General features: G+C 41.1%; 1 protein-coding gene across 1 annotated transcript in view; it reads right to left on the bottom strand.

The window, feature by feature from the left end:
- LOC115458763 (serine/threonine-protein phosphatase 6 regulatory ankyrin repeat subunit A) overlaps positions 1-21,085 on the bottom strand; it is a gene marked incomplete at its 3' end in the record, with an annotated part of 235,790 nt that overhangs the window by 143,470 nt on the left and 71,235 nt on the right. Inside the window, 2 exon segments of the mRNA XM_030188574.1 lie at positions 3,431-3,494; positions 8,152-8,234. Coding sequence (XP_030044434.1) covers positions 3,431-3,494; positions 8,152-8,234 — 147 coding nt within the window.

Genomic DNA, 21,085 nt, shown 5'->3' with positions numbered 1-21,085 from the left:
TAGTAATTAAGAGTACCTAAATCTTCCCAAAAATCTTCTAGAAGAAGCGGTAAAGGGTTATGATCTGGAGAGAGTTTTAATTGTATCTTATGTTTTTTTAAATCGGTTTGGCCACTTCCTCGACCATATCACCGAATAAACGTTGTCTCCATGACGAGGGACATCTGCTAAACATTCTTGGACTGCAGATTGTAGGATGGAGAAACTGAGCCAAGAAATATGTTGCACTGCTACTCCCAAAGCAGAGATACAAGAAGAAACATCAAAGGCATCAACAGCTTGTCTTGTCTGATATTTGCGACAATCCAGTAGTTTACTGTTAAGTTTAAGAAACTCAGAAACACAGAAACCTGTTCAGGAGGAAGAAAGTCTGCAAATGACAGCACGCTCTATAGCAGAGACTTCAAGTAAATTGTGTAATAAAGTTGATAATCCAATATGCGGTTGGTTAGCATAGAGGCTTGAAAAGTACACCTGCCAAAAGAGTCTAAGGTTCAAGCTTCTCTGCTTGGAGGAGCAGAAGCATGAGATCTTGCACTTCAGGTGCGCTTTAAGGTAGATTCCACAACTAAAGAATGATGGGGTAATTGCGTTTTTTTTTCAAACCCAATGCATTTCTGTATCCTGTACAGAGTGCCAATTTTCTTTGAAGCAACCTAACTGTTAACAGAGCTTCCCAATTTTGGGGAAGGATATCTTTCATAACTATATGAAGGGGAACAGTGATGTCTTCTCTAGAAGGAGAGTCATAATCTAGAATATCAAGGAGTTCTGAACAAGTTCCTCTTCAGTCTCTAATTTGAAAGGTATGGCCATCTCGCAGACAAAACCAGAAAAGGGTATACTTTCTGGTGGAGACTTACACTTTCAGGTAGTAGAAAAGGTTCACATGGAATGCTATGGGACTCCTCAGCCATAGTACTCCTCAGCTGAGCGGTCACGTGGCTCTTGTTATGACTCCCAACAGAGGTCCATCAAAAGTACTCTTCTTGGGAAGTACGTGGAAGAGTGCACCAACCCGAGCGTTGGTTCTGAGTGAAAGAATGTTGAGACAGATGCATGCTTTGGTCAGGTTCACGCTGCCCTGACAGTCAACGCTGAGCAGGTGTTACAGGACCTCTGCCGTGACTGCCTCTCCAATGCCTCTCAGGCTGGGCTGAGGCTGGCGCAAGCACAGTGTAAGCCAGAGTCGACAGTGAATGCAGTAGCCTTGAAAGCTCTTCCTTGAGAACAGCCCGGATTTACTCTTGTAGAGAAGGTGTCAGTACTGGTTGGGAAACCAGTATGGAGAAAGTCTGCCTTATTGCCTGCCTAGGATCCCGAAGCATCTTGCTGAGGAGTAATCAGTTGAAGAGGAGGAGAGCGGTCCCTGCAGCACGGACACTTCCTGTGCACTGAAGATGTCGATGCAAAGGAGATCTTGGAACTGCGCCTGGAGAGAGAACGATGGCGATGCTTTTTTTATGCTGCAGGTCCTTTGATGTACGTGCCAAGATAGATGTGGAGTCCTTGCACAGCCGCAGTATCAAGTCTGATGCAGGGCACTCCTGATGTAGCGTTGGTACACCCAATGTCGACGTCAATGCTGGTTCCATGTCTGGTGCCGAATCCGCCGCCATGCTCAATGCTGAACCAAAAGGTTTTACACATTGGACTCTACGGGCTTTAAGTGTCTTCACTTACATGTGCAGATGTTACACTGAATGTCCTAGTGCTCCGGGCCCAAGCACTGAACACACCAGTTATGGGGGTCTGTGCCTTGCACCGAGTACACTTTTTAAAGCCACTTGGCTTTGAAATGAGAGAAAAAATGGTCAACACAAGCTCAAAAAGCTCAATAGTCCAGGGAGCTCGAGTAAATTTCTTACAGAAAATGGTCGATGGTCCTCGGCCATAAAAAGGCCTCAGAGGGCCTTAAGGCCGAAAAATGAAACAAATCCCAAAAATTAGTATAAATGTGTTTTGGTTAAATATAACAATGAGAAAAAAATGACAGAAAAAAATATACTGAATAGGGAAGGCACTAAATAAGAGAAAGTTTGACGAGCTGCAGACAGATTTTCACAAATTGTTTTAAACATTCTTAATAAGAACATCTCTTACCAAGGAAACTAAGGGCCCTGTTTACTAAGGTATGTTAGCATTTTTAGTGTGTGCTAAAAATTATTGCTCTCACCATGTAGATGCCCATAGTAATTAGCGCACACTAAAAATGCTAATGTGCCTCTAGCGCAGCTTAGTAAACAGGACCCCAAACGATCTATACTAGACCTGTTTCTCACAATCTTCAAGAACCATGCCTGCTATTCCTCTTAATCCAGTTTTTGTACTCATTGTTACAAATTTTATCACCGTATACTATACCTTTGTTCTTGCATTTGGACCACATTGAACCTGAGCTTGCATAGGATAATGTGGGATAAAAATGTCATAAATAAATAATTAGAAAACTAAACTCTCTGCTCTGAGGAAAATGCAAGACTGCTGACCTGTGCTTGAGTGTCGGGTGGGGGCACTGCCTCAAAGTTTTTTAAAGTGACAGTGCATTACGGCAGTCTCAGCACCAGGCTCTGTAGAGGACATCGCCCACATGTGATAATATTATGCCTGCCAATCCTTTGAGAAATGGGGGGGGGGGGGGGGGGGGTTCACTGGTAGAGGCCTAGGGCCCAATATAGTATTATTCCTACCATGATAGCACAAATCATCTAAGCTACATGACAGCATCTTCTGCTTTCAGTTTCTATTTTTGCTAGCTTTGGAGTAAGACAACCTACAGCTGGTTTATTATTAATACTAGCCGTTCAGCCCATAAAAACGGGCTAGTATAGGAAGGGGGGGGGGGGTTTGAAAGGCCCCCCACCCCGCCGCCGAGTTCGCTGCTGCCGCTCCCCCTCCGAGTTGCCCCCCCCCCCCCCCGGAGCCGTCGCCACCCACCTTCCACCCGGTCGGGCCCTCGCTCCGCTATTGAAACAGCGAGGGCACGCAGCACACAGCTCTACTGCTGAGCTGCCGTGGCCTTCCTTCTTCTTCTCTGCCTGTGTCCCGCCCTCGTGTGACGTGACGGCGGGACACAGGCAGAGAAGAAGGAAGGCCGACGGCAGCTGCTCAGCAGAGCTGTGTGCTGCGTGCCCTCGCTGTTTCAATAGCGGAGCGAGGGCCCGACCGGGTGGAAAGTGGGTGGCGGCGGCGACTCCGGGTGGGGGGAGCGTTAGCGACGGCAGTGTCCCTCGCAAATGCGCAGTACAGACCCTCTCTGTTCCGCCCCGTCATCACGTATTGACGCTGGGGCGGGGCAGAGAGGGTCTCTACTGCGCATTTGCGAGTGAGTACGACACTCGCCATTTATATATATTGATTGTTGAAAAGTTAAGAGAGATGTTGGAAACCACGGATTCTTCTTTATGCAAAAAGTAAAAGTACAACATACCCTCCAGCTGCAGCAGCATGAAGACACGTCCTGTTAAAATCATCTGTGGTGTCTATGTCAAAGCCTAAAAAATTAATACATCTTCTATAAAATCATGCATACAGTACATCTCCTTGCCATGTTACTCTGACAGAACTATTACTAGTTCACTTTTACAGAAATAGAGATTATTATAAAATCTGTTACAGAACATTATTAGCTAGGTAGACCATCAGGATTGTTTAAAGTGCAGTTCTAGGAACTATGATATAACTTCAATGGAATCTGTACCTACTTAAACTTAGTCCAAGGAATTCAGCTTTGCATGTGCCCAGTGGTAACAATGAAACCCAGTGAGCTACAAAGAGGTCAATATTCAAAAGAAATCTTACCTTTTAAAAATACCCCCCCTGCATACCACAAAGTTTGTTAAGACAGCTTGTTGGCTGGATAAAATATATCTGATTGAAAAAGGGGAAGATGTGTGATAGGACATGGCTGGATAACTACAGTGCCTTACAAAAGTCACCACATTATTGCACATTTTTCATACTCTGCTGTCTGAAAAATACTGTTCAAAATGCATTAGAATGGGAATTTGTTTCAACATTTAAAAAAAACCCAAATTACTGAAATATTAAAAAACTAAGAAACAAAAGTCTTGATTGCATATTCACACCCTGTGTCATAACAGACCCAAATTAGTTGTTTCCAGAAATTGCTTTCATAAGGCCCATATTTACTTATTTATTTTATTTGGATTTTGTTCACACCTTTTTCAGTAGTAGCTCAGGTACACTGGGATGTTAGATATAGCCCACCTGTGTTTATTCACAATAGTTCTGCTGATTCTAATAGTCCTGGATGAAGAATCGAGCTGTTTCTTTTCTATGACGTTAATCAGAAGCAAAGACCTAAACATACAAAACATAGAGCTGCTGAAAGAACTCCTGGATAAAGCTACTGAAAGAAACAAATTGGGGAAAGGTTTTAAGAAAGTTCAAATTAGTTCAAATATGCTTCAGGGCATGGTCCTCAACCAGGTCGTTACTCCAAAGTGGGTTAAGAAAACTGTTGAGTAAGGCCACCGTGAAGCTTAAGATTTATTTTAAAAGAACTACAGAGGTCTGGCTGAGACTGGGAAAATGTTGGCTACTCAACAATTCCAAGATTAGTTCACAAACAAAGCCTGTATGAGAGAGTGGCAAAAAGGAAGCCATTGCTGAGAAAAAGCCATATGACGTGCCAAATAGTGTTTGCAAAGAAATAATCAGGGAACACTACACTCATGAGAGTGAAGGTTTTGTGGTTGGTGAAAATAAAGTGAAACTTGTTCTAATGATAAATGGGTGTGGCATAAAATAAACACAACAAATCACCTTGCTAACTCTATTCATACAGTATACCATGGTGGTAGCTGCACTGTGAGGATAAGGAGGTTTATAGAGACCATGGAATAGATAAATGGTGCGAAGTACAATGAAAACCTGTTCTAGTCTGCCACAGTCCTAGGACTGGGGAGGAGACTCACCTCTGAGTACCAAACAAAAGTAATAATGGACTGGTTAAGCAAGAAGAAAGTAAATATCTTCCAGTGGCCCAGTCAAAGGAAAGACCCAAATCCAACAGAGAATCTGTGGCAAGACTTGAAGACTATAATCACAGATCTCCAGCCAATTTACATAAAAACATAGAAAAATGTAGAAAGATAAAGACTATATGGTCTATCCATTCTGCCCACCCATGCCATCTACTCTACCTATCAATCCCTTAGAGATCCTATATATTTGTCCCAAGCTCTCTTGAATTCAGATACTGTTTTCACCTTGAATATGCTTCAGCTATTCTACTATGAATGAACAAAAACTACCCTGTCCTGCTGTGCAAACACTTACCTTAACTAATTCATGGTTGTCATTGCTGCGACAGAGGCATCCACCAAGCAATGAATAAAAAGGTTTGAAGATTTACTCAATCAAGACTTTCTGGTTTCTTATTATTAATTATTTTTAGAATATTTCTATAATTGCTCTTTCATGCAGAAAGTGATCATATTGTTTAGATCCATGAAACAAGCTATTATTTTAATGCATTCTGAATTGCATTCTTTTGAGTGTGAAGACATTTGCTAGGCATTGTAGGCCACAAAGAGCTGACCTACAGTTCCTCTGGGCATTTCTATCCTGATAACTTTAACCAGTTATATTTAAAAGTTCAACTTGAAATGAATATGTCCACTGAAATATTTATAATTTACATTTATTAAACACTGTTACCAAGAAGCTCACATTACTTTGTAAACATAATCATTAAAATCAATAGAAAACATAAAACACAGAGATACCTGAACAAATATTAAAGATCCAATACCAAAACACACAATAGTAAAATGAAGGAAATATTTCAAAACCCTTCATAGCATCTACAACATGCCATTATTTACTGATAATTTACACTTATTAACCCATTTTTGCTCACAATTTATTTTTACCCTTGTAAAACAATTTTGGAACAATGAGAAAAAAAGGTTAAAAATGTTATTCAGTAGCTCACAATAATTGATTAAAGTTATCCAGATAATAGGTGACTGAATATCAGCCTCAGTATATAAAGGAGTTAACAGAATATATATTGAGAGAGTGAAGCTGTTTACCATTTACAGGTTTTCTCTCAAGACAACAATTCAGTCATTTAGATGGGTTATGTGACAACACCTAATACTGAACAGATATAATATATAACATACGTTGCCCTTTTGAGAAGCTCTATCATAATATTTCTTGAAAGGGCAACATATGTAGGTGTAGATACACACACATACATATATGCAATATGCTTTCAATCAGGAATGGGTTCCCAAAACATATATTCACTATTATGGGCTAACACAGAGGCTGTGATACTTTTGAAGGAGAACGGTATTACCCTGAAGCAGAGCACTGTTCAAAATGTGATCTTTTCGGTGACTCAGTCTCTAGGGATTTTTCAGATTGAAAGCTAAATAATGCTTTCCTTCTATTTTATCATCAAATACATTTCTCAAAATTTTGAGCACATTGTTTGCTATGAATAACTTGTAAAGCAATTTTTATGCACTGCTATGTATTTCTCCTGATGAAGATAGCGAAACAGAAGGACTTCCTACTGTCGAGAAACAAGGAAATTGGACATTTTTTGCCAGAAGGATAATATAAATTGGACACTTTAATTTTGGAGAAACCCCACAGACTGTGAAAATCCTATGAGGCTGCATTTCTGTCAGGACAATTTGGATGTTCTGAGCTAAGTAAAGTTTACTTTTTGTCAGAATTAGAATCCATTCATTAGTAAGGATGGAAGTTTGAGCAATTCTAGCAATGTTATAAGAGTTTTTGCTCTATTTTGAGTTTTCTTTACTTGCAGGAAGGTTTCTCTGTTTGAATGAGGATTTTAGTCTAGTGAGGGATTGCTAATTAGTGTCTATTTGGGTGATTTATATTCATAGTGAGATTTAGTGTTGTGGGTATTTGGATCTGTATTGTGTTAAATTGTGTTACTCTCCCTTCTGTTTTTTTTAAACACAGACTTTTCTCCCACTTCTTTAGAATTTTTGAAATATTCTGGGAGTTTTTCTCTGTGTTTTTTTTTCGGAAGGTGGTGGAAGCCTGTGATGGTAATATTTACAGTGGAGCATAAAAGTCAGGCTCCCTGTTACACTGAGGCTATTTTTTAAAATTTAATATATTTTATCCTTCAGAGCTGAATCCCCAGTGTGACACTATATTGGAGTGATGTGTTTGATAATTTCTTTGTTATAACTACACACTCATTGCAGATTGTTTATTTGTGATTATCATCTGTAGGCAAGTTTTATCTTGTTTATAGTTAAAAGTATCTGAACATATGCTTGACAATTCCAGCAGACAAGATTTACCCACGGTAGCAATGAAAGCACAGCAATACAGGACACAAACTTGAACAATAAGAGATTTTCCTCCCTGTTTACAAAGCCACGTGGCAATACTGACATAGCCCATTCAAAGCTAGCACGGCTTTGTAAACAGAGGGATTTATATCTTTCTAGAAAGCCATGAAAAAATCCGTCTGTTCAGCACCAAGCATGACCAAGTGGACCCATGTGTAAAAGTAAGGTGAACTACTTGTCTGAGATATATAAATTTTTTCTAGGGCTGCATTTCGATCAAAATTTTAATCAGAATTAATCATGCAATTAAAGACATGTTATTCCCCCCCCCCCCCTCCCCTCTGCAGTTCCTTGTGACTCTGGGCAATGCAGGGTTAAGTGACTTGCCCAGAGTCAGAAGGAAATGTAGTTCGAAAAAACAATTAAACAGCATACCCTTAATCACATGATTAATCATGATTAAATTTTAATCAAAATGCAGCCCTAGAAAAATTAAAGTAATAAAAAGTACAAAATACAAACTGAAAAATTACAAATTAAAGAATCTAAAACAGCATGCAGAATAGCTATGAAGTTTTTTGCTGTCAATTTAATTGAACCTTAGTAACCTTAAAGCAGAACTAAGAATGTTTTCAAAATAGCAAGACCACATATTTATCAGCTGCTTTGATAACCAAAATAGAGTAGTTCTAGAGAAGATGCGAGATATTAAATAAAAATTGGCCAATCTGCACAGTTTTTCTGGTCTAAACTGCAAAGAGAATAACCTAGCTAAGACATTATTCCTTTCCTACGTACATGTCTTAACACACATTTCTATGACACCTTGAAGGCATACCTGATAAAAGAAGCTTTCTGCAGCAATCTGAAAAACCACTCAATGCTGCCAAATGTAGAGGAAACATCCCATGGATACCTCGTCTAAAACATATCAAATACACAATCATCATATACGTCAATATACATGAATGGTTAAAAATTGAAACTACAAACAAGCCAGAAAAGAATGCAAGGTTCTACAGTAATCTATTCTAAGTACAATACATTTGTACATTTAATATTTCCACTACAAAAGAGAATTGGTGTTCTTACTTTTAAACTGATGTATTGTTAAAATATTTGTTATGCACCAATTTAGCATTCAGGTAGAATTTGCAACTTAGTGGGTACAGCTAGAGAAGCTTTCAAGTCTGGTCTTCCTGTAATTGCATGAAAGTTAAGCAAAGAAAAATATACTAAGGAGCTCATTTTCAAAACAGAAAAATGTCCAAAAGTGGCACAAATTGGCAGGTAGACATTTTGTTTGTCAAAATGTCCAAATTGCTATTTTCAAATCCCATTTTTAAGATGGTTTTCTATGCAATTCATACACAGTGCGTCAAAATCACAAGTGGGCAGGATATGGGCATTCCCAAAACTTGGACATTTTTCTGCTATAACGGAACCAAGCAAAAGTGTCAGAGGCTAACAGTTAGATGTTTTGGTCTAGACCTGTTTCAATTATGACTAAGTCACAAATAGGTGCCCTAAATGGCCAGATGACCACTGGAGGGATTAAAGCTTGACTGCTCCCTTATTTCCCTAGTGGTCAGTGACCTCTCCCACCCCCCCACCCCCAAAGATGTGAAAGAAACAGTACATACAAGCCTCTATGACAGCTTCAGATATTATGGCCAGTCCTATTAGAGCAACATGCAGATCCCTAGAGTAGCCCAGTGGTCGGTGCAGTGCACTGTACAGAAGGGGACACAGGCCATATCCACTCTGTTAACACTTGCGGTGGAAAAAGTGAGCCCTCCAAAACCAACCAAAAATCTACTGTACCCACATATAGGTGGCACTTGCAGACATAAGGACCATTGTAGTGGTGTACAGTTGGGTACAGTAGGGTTTTGGTGGGTTGTGGAGGGCTCACCATACAATATAAGGAAGTAACAGCGAGACGTATACCCTGGTCCTTTTAAGCTCACTGTAGTGCCCTCTAGGGTGCCCAGTGATTTGCTGGGATGTCTATGTGGCCAGTCTACTAAGAATACTGGCCCCCTATACATCCCGATGGCTTGTTTTTGTGTGTTTCTCCCTTGGACATTTTTTTCGAAAATAGTCTAGAAAGATAGTTGCAATGAGCATAAAAATATCTAGCAAATGGCCATTTTCTAAACAAAAAGTTGGACATTTTGTTGGTTTGAAAATGGTCATGTTCGCTACTGGATTTTTGGATGTCACATCGAAAATGCCCCTCTATGAAGAACTTCTTCATAGGATCCAAGATGGCTGCACCCAGCTAAGTTGCTGTGAGCCTCGTTTTTCGTGCTCTAACAAAATGCCTAAACGCAGAGGGAGAACAATGAGCAGAGCTTCCCCGTTACCCCCCTCTTTACCTGGTCCGATGGATCGTTTTGTGAGGCCACAGGGAGCTGTTTTTGACGGCGGAGCGCTGCCAGTAGAGAACGCCGGCAATTTGGAGATTTTGGCTTCTCCTGGCTGTGAAGTTACCTTGAGCCCCGCTGCGCCCACCCCTCCTCCCCAGCCGATTGGCGCTAGTTCCTTCCTTGTTGAATCGACGGGGTCCACTCCGGAAGATGGTAGGGGCCCAGAGGAACGCCGATTGGAAGCTTCATTTACATCTCAGGTTGGAACGGAGGGCAGTTTGCCCATGGAATCGCTGCGGATTGAGGGAGGAGGACCTGAGGACTTGGGTGAGACTCGTGAGCGGTTTTCTGAAAGGTTTGAATTACCTAAAGAGCTAGTAACTAAACCAAAAGAAGTGACATTAGAAGCATTATGGGATTTAGTTTCTAATTTGGGACAAACTTTTTTAAAACAGATTAACGAAGTAATGCCAAAAGTAAAATCCTTGGAAATTGATTTACAAAAAAAAGATGTGCAGTTTAAAGAGTTAAATGACAAAGTGGAAAAAATGGATCAAAGAATTGTGAAGATTGAAACAATACAACCGACTATGATGAAAGACTTGACAAACCTCAGACTGAAAACTGAAATTTTTGATAATTATACTAAAAGCTATAACCTGAGATTTGTCAATTTTCCTAGACTACAGAATGTGGCTCCCCTTGAAATGCTGAAACGCTATATGCGTGAAATTCTGATGATACCTGAGTCAAACTTACCACCATTGACTATGGCATATTATATTCCTGGAAAAAATTTGAACCAACTTGATAATCCGATTGATGTCTCCCTTTTGCTTCAGACTTCTGACTCTGAATTAGCAACTGCCGCCACGTTAGTGGCGACGGTTGCATTATTACCAGACAAGAACTGGATCTTCCGTTTATTTTTCCGCAATAAAGAGAAGCCTTTTTTGGGCCTAAAAATATTATTATTTCCTGATGTCTCCAAGGAGACTAGAAGACGGAGGAAGCAATTCTTGCTCCTTAGGCCTGAGGTTCTGCACTTGGGGGGAACCTTTTTTTTAAGGTACCCCTGCAAGTGCATAATAAGGCTTAGGGAGAAGAAATATGTTTTCACGGAACCAGCCCACGTATCGGCACTTATAGCCTCGGTAAAAGTGGATAAGCAATAAATTATAAGATAACTCCACTTAGCTAGTTTTGCATCATCCGTTATATATTTCCTTTTGTAAAACTCCCTTAGATATCCTAATCTTGGATCCCAAATTTATGGACTTGAGTATGGGTTACCTTGAAAATGTATATTGTATATTGTTTTTTTTTTTTTTTCTCTTTATATATTTTCTTAACATGTCCTAACAGTTATGTAACTGCCTCATTTTTGTATACTTTCTTAAGCAAGATATTTCTTGTAATAAAATGGATAAATGAATAAATATTAAAATAAAATAAAATTAAAAAAAAAGAAAATGCCCCTCTATATATACTTGAAAAATTAAGATAAATCCAGTCATTGGCATCTAGTTCTTCAAAAGATTATCAGTTAACATCATTATGCTTAAGTAGTACAATGTGTTCAACACTATGCAAATACAATAAACACTATTATGAGAAATACTAACACATTTCAACCTTTAGCAACTAGGATGTTAGCTGGAATACATTATTGCTCAGACTCTCTTGCAGTCACACATGTTCACTTGTTCTGCTGGGTGCTTTCAAATCATGAGCCTCTTTTCCAATAAATTCCAGTTCATGTCCATGAACATCACTGATGAACATTTATGGATTCAAACAAACTCGGAATCTGAGAAAAGTTGTGACATATTGTAATTCTTCAGCATTTATAATACACACTGATTTGAAAGAGGAAATATGTAATGGAGCACTTTATTCAGATGCCTTTTCAGCATTCCAGTCATTCCACTTTACAATTACCAATCTGTTCTTGTTGAATGACCTGTATTTAATAAATGATATTATGGAAGAATTTGACCATTATAAATATCATAAAATATGTTAATTCTATATGGTCAACTAGAAAAAGTAAAAATATGCTTTACTTGTTAACTAAATGAAGAGAGAAATATAACAGGCATTTCAGAGACCTGGTATAAGGAGGACAATCAATGGGACACTGTGTTAGCAGAGTACAAACTATACTGCAAAGACAGAGTGGATCAAACTGGAGGGGAGTTGCACTATATGTTAAAGAGGGAATTCAGTCAAACAAACATTGTACATGAAACTGATAGTGGGGTAGAATCTTTACGGATAGAAATTCCAAGTGTGAAGGGAAGGAATATACTGGTAGGGCTGTACTACCGTTCACCGGGACAGAATGAACACACAGATGAAAATATATTTACAGAAATTGGAAAAGCTGGCTCACTGGGCAACATTATAATAATGGGTGATTTCAATTACCCCAATATAGACTGGATAAATGTTACATCAGGGAGTGAAGGGAAGTAAAATTTCTTGATGTAAAAAATGACTGCTTCTTGGATCAACTGGTCCAGGGACCCACGAGAGGGGGAGCTATTTTGGATCTAACCTTTAATGGAATGCGGGTCATAGTACAAGAGGTAACGGTGTTGGATCCGCTGGGAATCAGTGTTCATAACATGATCAAATCTGAGCTGATATCTGAAGTGAAGTCACTAAGGAAACCTACTGTAGTAGCTTTTAATGCCCGAAAAGGCAACTATGACAAGATGAGGAAAATGGTTAAAAAGAAGCTGAAAGGTTCGGCCGCTAAGATTAGGACTCTGAATCAGGTATGGACGTTGTTTAAAGACCAAACGACAGCCAGTGTGGTTAAAAAGTGAGGTGAAAGAGGCTATTAGAGCCAAAAGAACAACCTTCAAAAAAATGGAACAAGGATCCAAATAAAGAAAATAAGAAGCAACATAAGAACTGTCAAGCTAGATGCAAAGCACTGATAAGGAACGCTAAAAGAGAATATGAAGAAAAACTCGAGCAGAGATGAAAATGCATAGTAACACTTTTTTAAGGTACGTTAAAAGTAGGAAGCCTGCGAGAGAATCTGTGGGACCATTATTATTATTACTAGTAAAAAAGGCCCATTTCTGACAGAAATGAAATGGGCGCTAGCAAGGTTTTCCTTGGAGTCTGTATGTTTGAGAGAGTGTGTGTGTGTCAGAGAGAGAATGAGAGAGAGAGAGTGTGTGTGTGTGTTTGTGTGAGAGAGTGTGTGAGAGACAGAGTGTCTGTGTGTGTGAGACTGTGTGTGTGTGACAGAGATAGAGTGTGATAGACAGAGAATGTGTCAGAAAGTGTATGTGAGAGACAGTGAGTGTGTGCCCCCCCTCTCGCAGGTCCCCCACCCCCCCTCTCGCAGGGCCCGTCCCCCAACCCCACCTCTCTGGTCTCAGGATCCCCTCCCCACCTCCCTCTCCCCTTGCCCCCCCCCCTGCAGCCACCCATGTCCAGCGATCCTCCCCTCCCATCAAACCCCTTCGCCACCCGCAGCTGCCACTGGTAACGCTGTCCGGCCGCTGCTGCTTCTCCTGTTGAGCAGCAGCGGCCTCTACAAAAAGAAAAAAAAAAGCAATAAATGTTTTAAAACCTGAAGAATGGCACCGTAGACAGCCATCAGGCATAGCCGCTCCTCCTCTCGGCTCCCACGTCGCTGCGCTCCTCCGAGGTCTTACTCCAGGAACAGTGACGTGGAGGCGAGAGGAGGAGCGGCTGCAGAGCCAACAGCCAATGCCTGATGGCTGTCTGGGGTTGCCTACTCCTCTCCCCTTGCCTGCCCGTAACCTGTAAGAAATGAAATGGGCTGCCTGGCCGTAACCTGTAAGAAATGAAATGGGCGCTAACAGTACGGAAGGAGAGCGTCTCTGTGAGCTTGCCTACTCCTCCCCCTGCCTGCCCATTACCTGTAAGAAATGAAACGGGCGCTAGCAGTACGGAGGGAGAGCAGTCGAACGGTCTCCGCCAGACCATTGAAGCGTTTCTTGTACCTCAGCGGGGAAGGGCTGCGAAAATGGTTGTCCTGTTACCTGTAAGAAATGAAACTGGCGCTAGCAGTACGGAGGGAGAGTGGGCAGACGGTCTCTGCCAGTCCAGTGGGGAAGGGCTGCGAAAATGCTCGTCCTGTTATCTGTGTCTCCGGTTCGTAGCGCGCGCAGGTTTGACAGTTAGGGTAAGTTTCAGCTGATGGGCACGAGTCTGGTTTTCGTGTTGCTGTGTGGTTTAATTTGCGCGTGCCAGTGTTGGGGGGGGGGGGGTATCAGCTGTCAGTGATGTCAGACTGGCTTCGGAACCTAGCTCAGCAACTCCGAAGGAGCCACGGACACAAGCAGCTACTTTAGAATGCTGGAGGTGAGAATTATTATATAGGATTTGTTATTTGTTACATTTATACCCCACATTTTCCCACCTATTTGCAGGCTCAATGTGGCTAACAAAGTATCGTAAAGGCGTTTGCCATTACGGTTGATAACAAATACAAGATTGTGTTGTGGTCACATGAGGTAGAATTATATCAGGCGTCATGGGGTCGAGGGGAAAAAGGATAGTAAATTGTCCAGTACGGTCATTGATTATGTTGTGTTGCTGGGTGTGGGGATTTATGTTGGATCGGTGGGATAAGCTTTTTTGAAAAGATGGGTTTTCAATGATTTCCTACATAAAGTACATAAGAAATGCCATACTGGGAAAAGACCAAGGGTCCATCGAGCCCAGCATCCTGTCCACGACAGCGGCCAATCCAGGCCAAGGGCACCTGGCAAGCTTCCCAAACGTACAAACATTCTATACATGTTATTCCTGGAATTTTGGATTTTTCCAAGTCCGTTTAGTAGCGGTTTATGGACTTGTCCTTTAGGAAACCGTCCAACCCCTTTTAAAACTCTGCTAAGCTAACCGCCTTCACCACTTTCTCCGGCAACGAATTCCAGAGTTTAATTACACGTTGGGTGAAGAAAAATTTTCTCCGATTTGTTTTAAATTTACTACACTGTAGTTTCATCGCATGCCCCCTAGTCCTAGTATTTTTGGAAAGCGTGAACAGAAGCTTCACATCCACCTGTTCCACTCCACTCATTATTTTATATACCTCTATCATGTCTCCCCTCAGCCGTCTCTTCTCCAAGCTGTATAGCCCTAGCCTCCTTAGTCTTTCTTCATAGGGAAGTCGTCCCATCCCCGCTATCATTTTAGTCGCCCTTCGCTGCACCTTTTCCAATTCTACTATATCTTTCTTGAGATGCGGCGACCAGAATTGAACACAATACTCAAGGTGCGGTCGCATCATGGAGCGATACAACGGCATTATAACATCTTCACACCTGTTTTCCATACCTTTCCTAATAATACCCAACATTCTATTCGCTTTCTTAGCCGCAGCAGCACACTGAGCAGAAGGTTTCAGTGTGTTATCGACGACGACACCCAGATCCCTTTCTTGGTCCGTAACTCCTAACGTGGAACCTTGCATGACGTAGCTATAATTCGGGTTCTTTTTTCCCACATGCATCACCTTGCACTTGCTCACATTAACATCATCTGCCATTTAGCCGCCCAGTCTCCCAGTCTCGTAAGGTCCTCTTGTAATTTTTCACAATCCTGTCGTGATTTAACGACTTTGAATAACTTTGAAGTTTAGGTGGTCATGTATTGTTTTCACTGCATACGGGAGTCCATTTCATAGTTGTGCGCTTATGTAGGAGAAGCTAGATGCGTGAGTTGTTTTGTATTTTAACCATTTACAGTTTGGGTAATGTAGGTTTAGGTATGATCGTGCTGATCCAAGTCTGTTTCTAGTTGGTAGATCAATGAGGTCTGTCATGTATCCTGGGACTATGCCGTAAATGATTTTGTGGACTAAAGTGCAGATTTTGAAGATGATCTGTTCTTTGATTGGGAGCCAGTGCAGCTTTTCTTGAAGGGGTTTAGTGATTTCGAATCATGTTTTACCATATATCAGTCTGGCTGCTGTGTTTTGGGCGGTCAGGAGTTTTTTTGTGAGTTGTTCTTTGAATCCCGCATAGATTCCGTTGAAGTAATCTGCATGGCTTAGGACCATTGATTGTATTAGTTTACGAAAGGTATCCCTCGGGAAGAAAGGTTTTATTCATTTGAGCTTCCACACTGAGTATAACATTTTCTTTATTACGGTTTTTACTTGGCTCTCGAGAATGAGGTTGCGGTCGATAGTTACGCCGAGTATTTTTAGGCTATCTGAAATAGGGAGTGTGTGTCTTGGGGTGTTTAAGGTTGCGGGTTTGTAGTTATGTTGAGATGAGAGGATAAGGCAGTGTGTTTTTTCTGTGTTCAGTTTCAGTTGGAATGAGTTTGCCCAGGAGTTCATGGTGTTCAGGCCATCATTTATTTCATTGGTTATTTCAGTCAAGTCATGTCTGAATGGAATGTAGATTGTAACATCATCTGGATAAGGACTTTGCCAATGGGATCATCATCATGTTGAAGAGTATTGGTGATAATGGTGATCCTTGGGGTACTCCACAGGCTGCTTTCCACGGTGGTGATATGTTTGAATTTGATTTTACTTGGTATGTTCTGGTGGTTAGAAAGCCCTTGATCCAATTGTGTACATTTCCAACAATCCCGAAGTGGCTGAGGAGTCTTAGTAGTATATTATGGTTTACCGTGTTGAATGCGCTCGACATGTCAAATTGATGGAGAAGTATGCTTTTACCTATGGCTATTTCCTGTTTGTCCTAGTCATTTCCCTGGCCAAATTCAGTTTCGGTATTATGGTGGGAGCGGAATCCTGATTGTGAGTCGTGTAGTATTGAGTGCCTGTCCAGGTATTCCATAAGCTGTTTGGTCACCAAACTCTCCAGCAATTTTACTACTAGAGGGATGGGTGCAACTGGGCAGTAGTTGGTGATGTCGTTTGTCTTTTTCTTGGTGTCTTTTGGTATTGGGGTAAGTAGTATGTTACCATATTCCTCCGGGAAGAGACCTTGTTGTAGCGTGAAGTTTAGGTGGAGTGTGAGGTCTTCTGTGAATTGGCTTGGGGCGGATTTAAGTAGATGACTGGGGACGTGTGTCCAGTTTGCAGAAGGTGTTGGCGAATCTGTGAGTCGCTTGTGTAACTGATTGAATGGTGAGTAGATTGAATGTAGACCAGATACGGTCGACTGGGTATCCACCCAGGATTAGGTCTAGGTGGTCGAAGAAGTTTTCGATGTCAGTGTTGTGATGAGGAAGAGTGCTGCGTAGTTTTGTTATTTTGTCCTTGAAGTAGGTAGCCAGTTTATCTGCGGATGGGATGTCTGTGTTGGATGTAGTGACCGGGGTGATGTCTAGTAACATATTTATGAGTTGAAACAGTTTCTTAAAATCATTATTATCTGGTCCAAGTTTAGTCTTATAGTAGGACCTTTTGGTTTGTCTAATTGCATATTTGTATTTTCTGTGTATTTGTTTCCATGCATTGAGTGTATTTTTGTTTTTTTCCATGCTCGTTCAAGTTTTCTGGATTGTGTTTTGAGTTTTTTTAGTTCATCATTGAACCATGGTACCGAGTTTTGTCTTTTTGATATTCTTGTATTTAAGGGTGTTATTTCGTTTAGTACGCTTCTGCATCTAGCCTCCCAGTGGTTGAGGTAGTGTATGGCGTCCGTTCATGTTGTCCATTCGTTGTCATATATCTGTTGCCAGAATATTTGTGGATCTATTTGCCCTCTCGTAGTATAAGTTGTCTGTTCTGGTATACAATTTGAGTCCTTTTTTCGCCAATTTAGGGATAGGTTCAGTTTGTAATGATCGGTCCAAGGTGCTTCTAACCATTTGATATCTGTTATTGATAGGTTTTGATCTGTGGACAGTTTGTATGATAAAAGGTCCAGTGTGTGACCCTTGGTGTGGGTAGCTTGCTTGTGAGGCCATGTAGGAAGTCTTTGCGTTCGCGTACATTGGCTGAATTGGGAAGGTTTATGTCGCCTAGTATTAGTGTATTGGAGTTGTTTAAGCAAGTGTTTGAGATAAAATCCGTGAAGATAGGCTGGCTTTTGTTCCAGTTACTGGGCAGTATGTAAACCAGGACGCAGGTTAGTTGATCAATCAGGGATTTGTTTTGGATTCTGAATGAAGCAATTTCTAGCTGGGGTGTTATGGACTCGGCGATGGTTTCGGTAGTGAATTGTTCTTGGTAGATTAACGCGATGCCTCCACCTCTCTTTTCCAGTCTGGTCCAGTGAGTGATTTTGTAACCTGGGGCGGGGGGGCATAGTTCGAGGATTATAGGGTCCTTTTGATTGTGAATCCATGTTTCGCTGATGAAGATAAGATCGAGGTTTTCAGATTTAATCCAGTCTGATATTGTTGTTGTTTTGTTAACTACGGACCTAGCATTAATGTAACCCACTTGGATATTTTGGTATTGGGTTGCTAGGTTAGGTGTTGTGTGGATTCTTGTAAGTTGTCGTTTGTTGGATGGTGTCTGTTTGTTGTGATATTTCCTTCCATTGCCTTGGTGGTGACCGTAATTGGATAATTTTCCTTCACTTTGGTGATTATCAGGTTGGTGGAGTGTGGAGTGTTTGATCAGTCTTTGGTGGATTTGAAGGATGGGTATGATATTGTATTCTGTAAGTGGGATGGATAGTGTTAGGTGGGTCAATGTGAGGGAGTAGATTGCTAGGAGTATTTTGATTGTATTCATTTTGTGGTGATTTCAGATAGTTAAGATTACTCACAGTCAGATACTCGAGAATGATGTCCTGAGCGCAGCGCTCTGTAGCTCTGGGCACCGTCTCCTTCCTGTTCCTTCCTATGAGCAACTTAGTTTGCAATACAGTAGTCCAAACAGCATCTTTTTATATTGCTGGACGAGACAGTTTTCGATCAGGTTGAGGTAGTTCAGGTTGGGTGGGCCGCTCAGTTCACGTGCTTCTTATTGGCAACTGTCTTAGGCGATGCGGGCGCGTAGCGCCATCGTTGGACCCTGATGGTCATTCATCACTGCAGTTCTCGTCAGAACTGCGGACGAGCGAGGAGGCAGGGCCAGGTGCATGGCCAACAACAGTAGGGCCAACAACTGGCGGGCCTCTCTCGGACCCCAGTTCCAGGCTGCTGCAGCCGCTCGCCGGTAGTGGAGCCGCTCACCGTCCGCTCGTGGGAGCAGGTAGATGGATATGTCTTTCGCTGCAAGCCCACGTCCTTTTATGCTGGAACTTTTCTCACTTTCACCTGTTTTGTGCTCGTTTCTGTGACAATATGGTCATCAAGAATAACAAGCAGTCTACCAAAAACAGAGGAGAAATTTATTTTTGTATAGATGACATTTTCGGAAAGAATAATCAGAAGAGGCTTGTGCAGCGATGCTATAAAAGCTTAACAAAACCTGGATAGATTATATAAACAGAGGATAAAGCAGATAAAGACTACACAGCACTTCAAGTTTACCCATCTTCTTTTTCTGTTGCAAGACCACAGAACATTGGCTCTACCTTCACTTCCTTCTGTGCTTATGATTAATTGAAATCTGTTCCTCCTTTTTCCTATCATTACCTCCTATTGAGAGACTGTTCCATATATGCACCACCCTTCTTTGAAGAAATATTTCCTTATGGCCTCAGTCTACCCTGTTTTGAAGCTATCACGCCCCCCCCCCCCCCTTGTTGTAGAATTCCTTTCTGGCATTACACAAAAACCTTGCTCTGGGTTCATTTAAATGTCTTCAATTTATTTGTTAGTTAATATTTGATATACCAACTAGAATTCATATATCATAGCAGTGTAGTATTGCATATAACAAGACAGTGAATACAAGACTCACAAAATAAAGAGGAGAATGTATATATCAGCACAAGTATCGAAGATAGAAGGAATCAAATGACAAGCTGCAGGCCCCAATCTCATATTATTAAGATCACTAATTCAGAAACACACACGCAAACATCCATGTTTTTAACCCTGTCTTAAATCTACAATAAGATGTTTCTAAGTGAAAGGCCAATGGTAGTGAATTCCAATGAGAAGGGGCCATAACTGGAAAACAAGACTATCTAGCAAAATCCAATCAAAATTTTGTATAGAGAGGAAAAAGCAGCAGTTTGAACTGCAAATAACATTGGGGATGGCTGGGCTGGTAAGGGATCAATAGGGTGTGTAGATAAAGGGGAGATCTATATCATAAGCATGGTGGCTCAGCATATGTATCTTAAATCTGATGTGGCCAACAATAGAAAGTTAATGTGGTTCCATTGGAAGAAGAGCAACATGATCTTTTTCATCCCTATTTCTTTTCTCTGGGCTAATGAACCAGGCTAATCCATTTCAACAGGCCTTCTCTGGACTGCCACTCCTTTACTCCACTGGACTTTGCTCATGCCTATTTCAGTTGTAGCTCAAGGCAACTTCCATTCAGATACTGTAAGTGACACAGCAGCAGTGACATGGAGGCTTGTGAAGATAAAGGGAAAAATAAATGGTAAAAATATAGGCAGATCCTGTAGAAAACCCTCTTCCAGGAACTGGAGAAAAGATGCACCTTTTAGAAAGACAGTGATCTTAAGCACAAAACAAAAGCAGCAATGGTTCACGAGGAACAGACAGAAGATGAACAGTAAAGAAAAATAAATAAATAAAATCTGAATAATTTGTAGGCAAGCAGAAAATAAGAACTGCCACACTGGGTCAGACAAAATTTCTATCAAGCTCAGTACCTTGTTTCTTAACAGTAGCCAATCCATGCCACAAGTACCTGGTAGCATCCTAGAAAGTAGAAACATTCCATACTACTTACCCACAGAATTTGCACCATTTCTTCCAAGTTAGCTTTGATGGGGAATGTTTACCTTTTAGCTATGTAATTCGAAGTCTCAGGGTTTGAATGAAAATTTTGGCAGTTGCTCATTTTTGTTCTTGAGCACTGTACATGATATCCAGTTACGGTCATGTATAATGTCAGACAATTTATGGACTTTAGTATAATCATTGGTATTATTAGGAGTAAAGTAATTTGGTTTATGTGAGACTACTACAGAAACAGTTAGACCGGCTAAAGCAAATACAAAACACTGCTGCAAGACTTAAGTTGGTTGAAGTACAAGGACCATCTAACACCAATGCTACAATCATGGCGTGGCAAGGCTTTCAGTAAGACTGAGATGCCAGTTTAAAATTCTTGTGGAAAATTTAAAATTTTGAGGGGTTTAGCCCCAAGCTATTTGCAGGAATTGATACAGTTGTATGTTACTATTCGGTTTTTACAATCAGAGAAGAATAGATGGCAAGTAATACCAGCAGAGGACCCCAGGTTGTGCATTTTTTGCTGTGGCATCATTTCTACGGAATAGTAACCCTCAAGACTGTTTTTTCTATCAAGTCTAAGAAGTTGAAGATGGGGAAGAAGAAGGGGAAGGGAAAGGAAAGGCTGATTAATAAGGGGGGAAG

The sequence above is a fragment of the Microcaecilia unicolor genome, unplaced genomic scaffold (genome assembly GCF_901765095.1).
Source record: "Microcaecilia unicolor unplaced genomic scaffold, aMicUni1.1, whole genome shotgun sequence".
Classification (NCBI taxonomy): Eukaryota; Metazoa; Chordata; class Amphibia; order Gymnophiona; family Siphonopidae; genus Microcaecilia; species Microcaecilia unicolor.
This window is presented reverse-complemented; position numbering and strand designations above follow the sequence as displayed.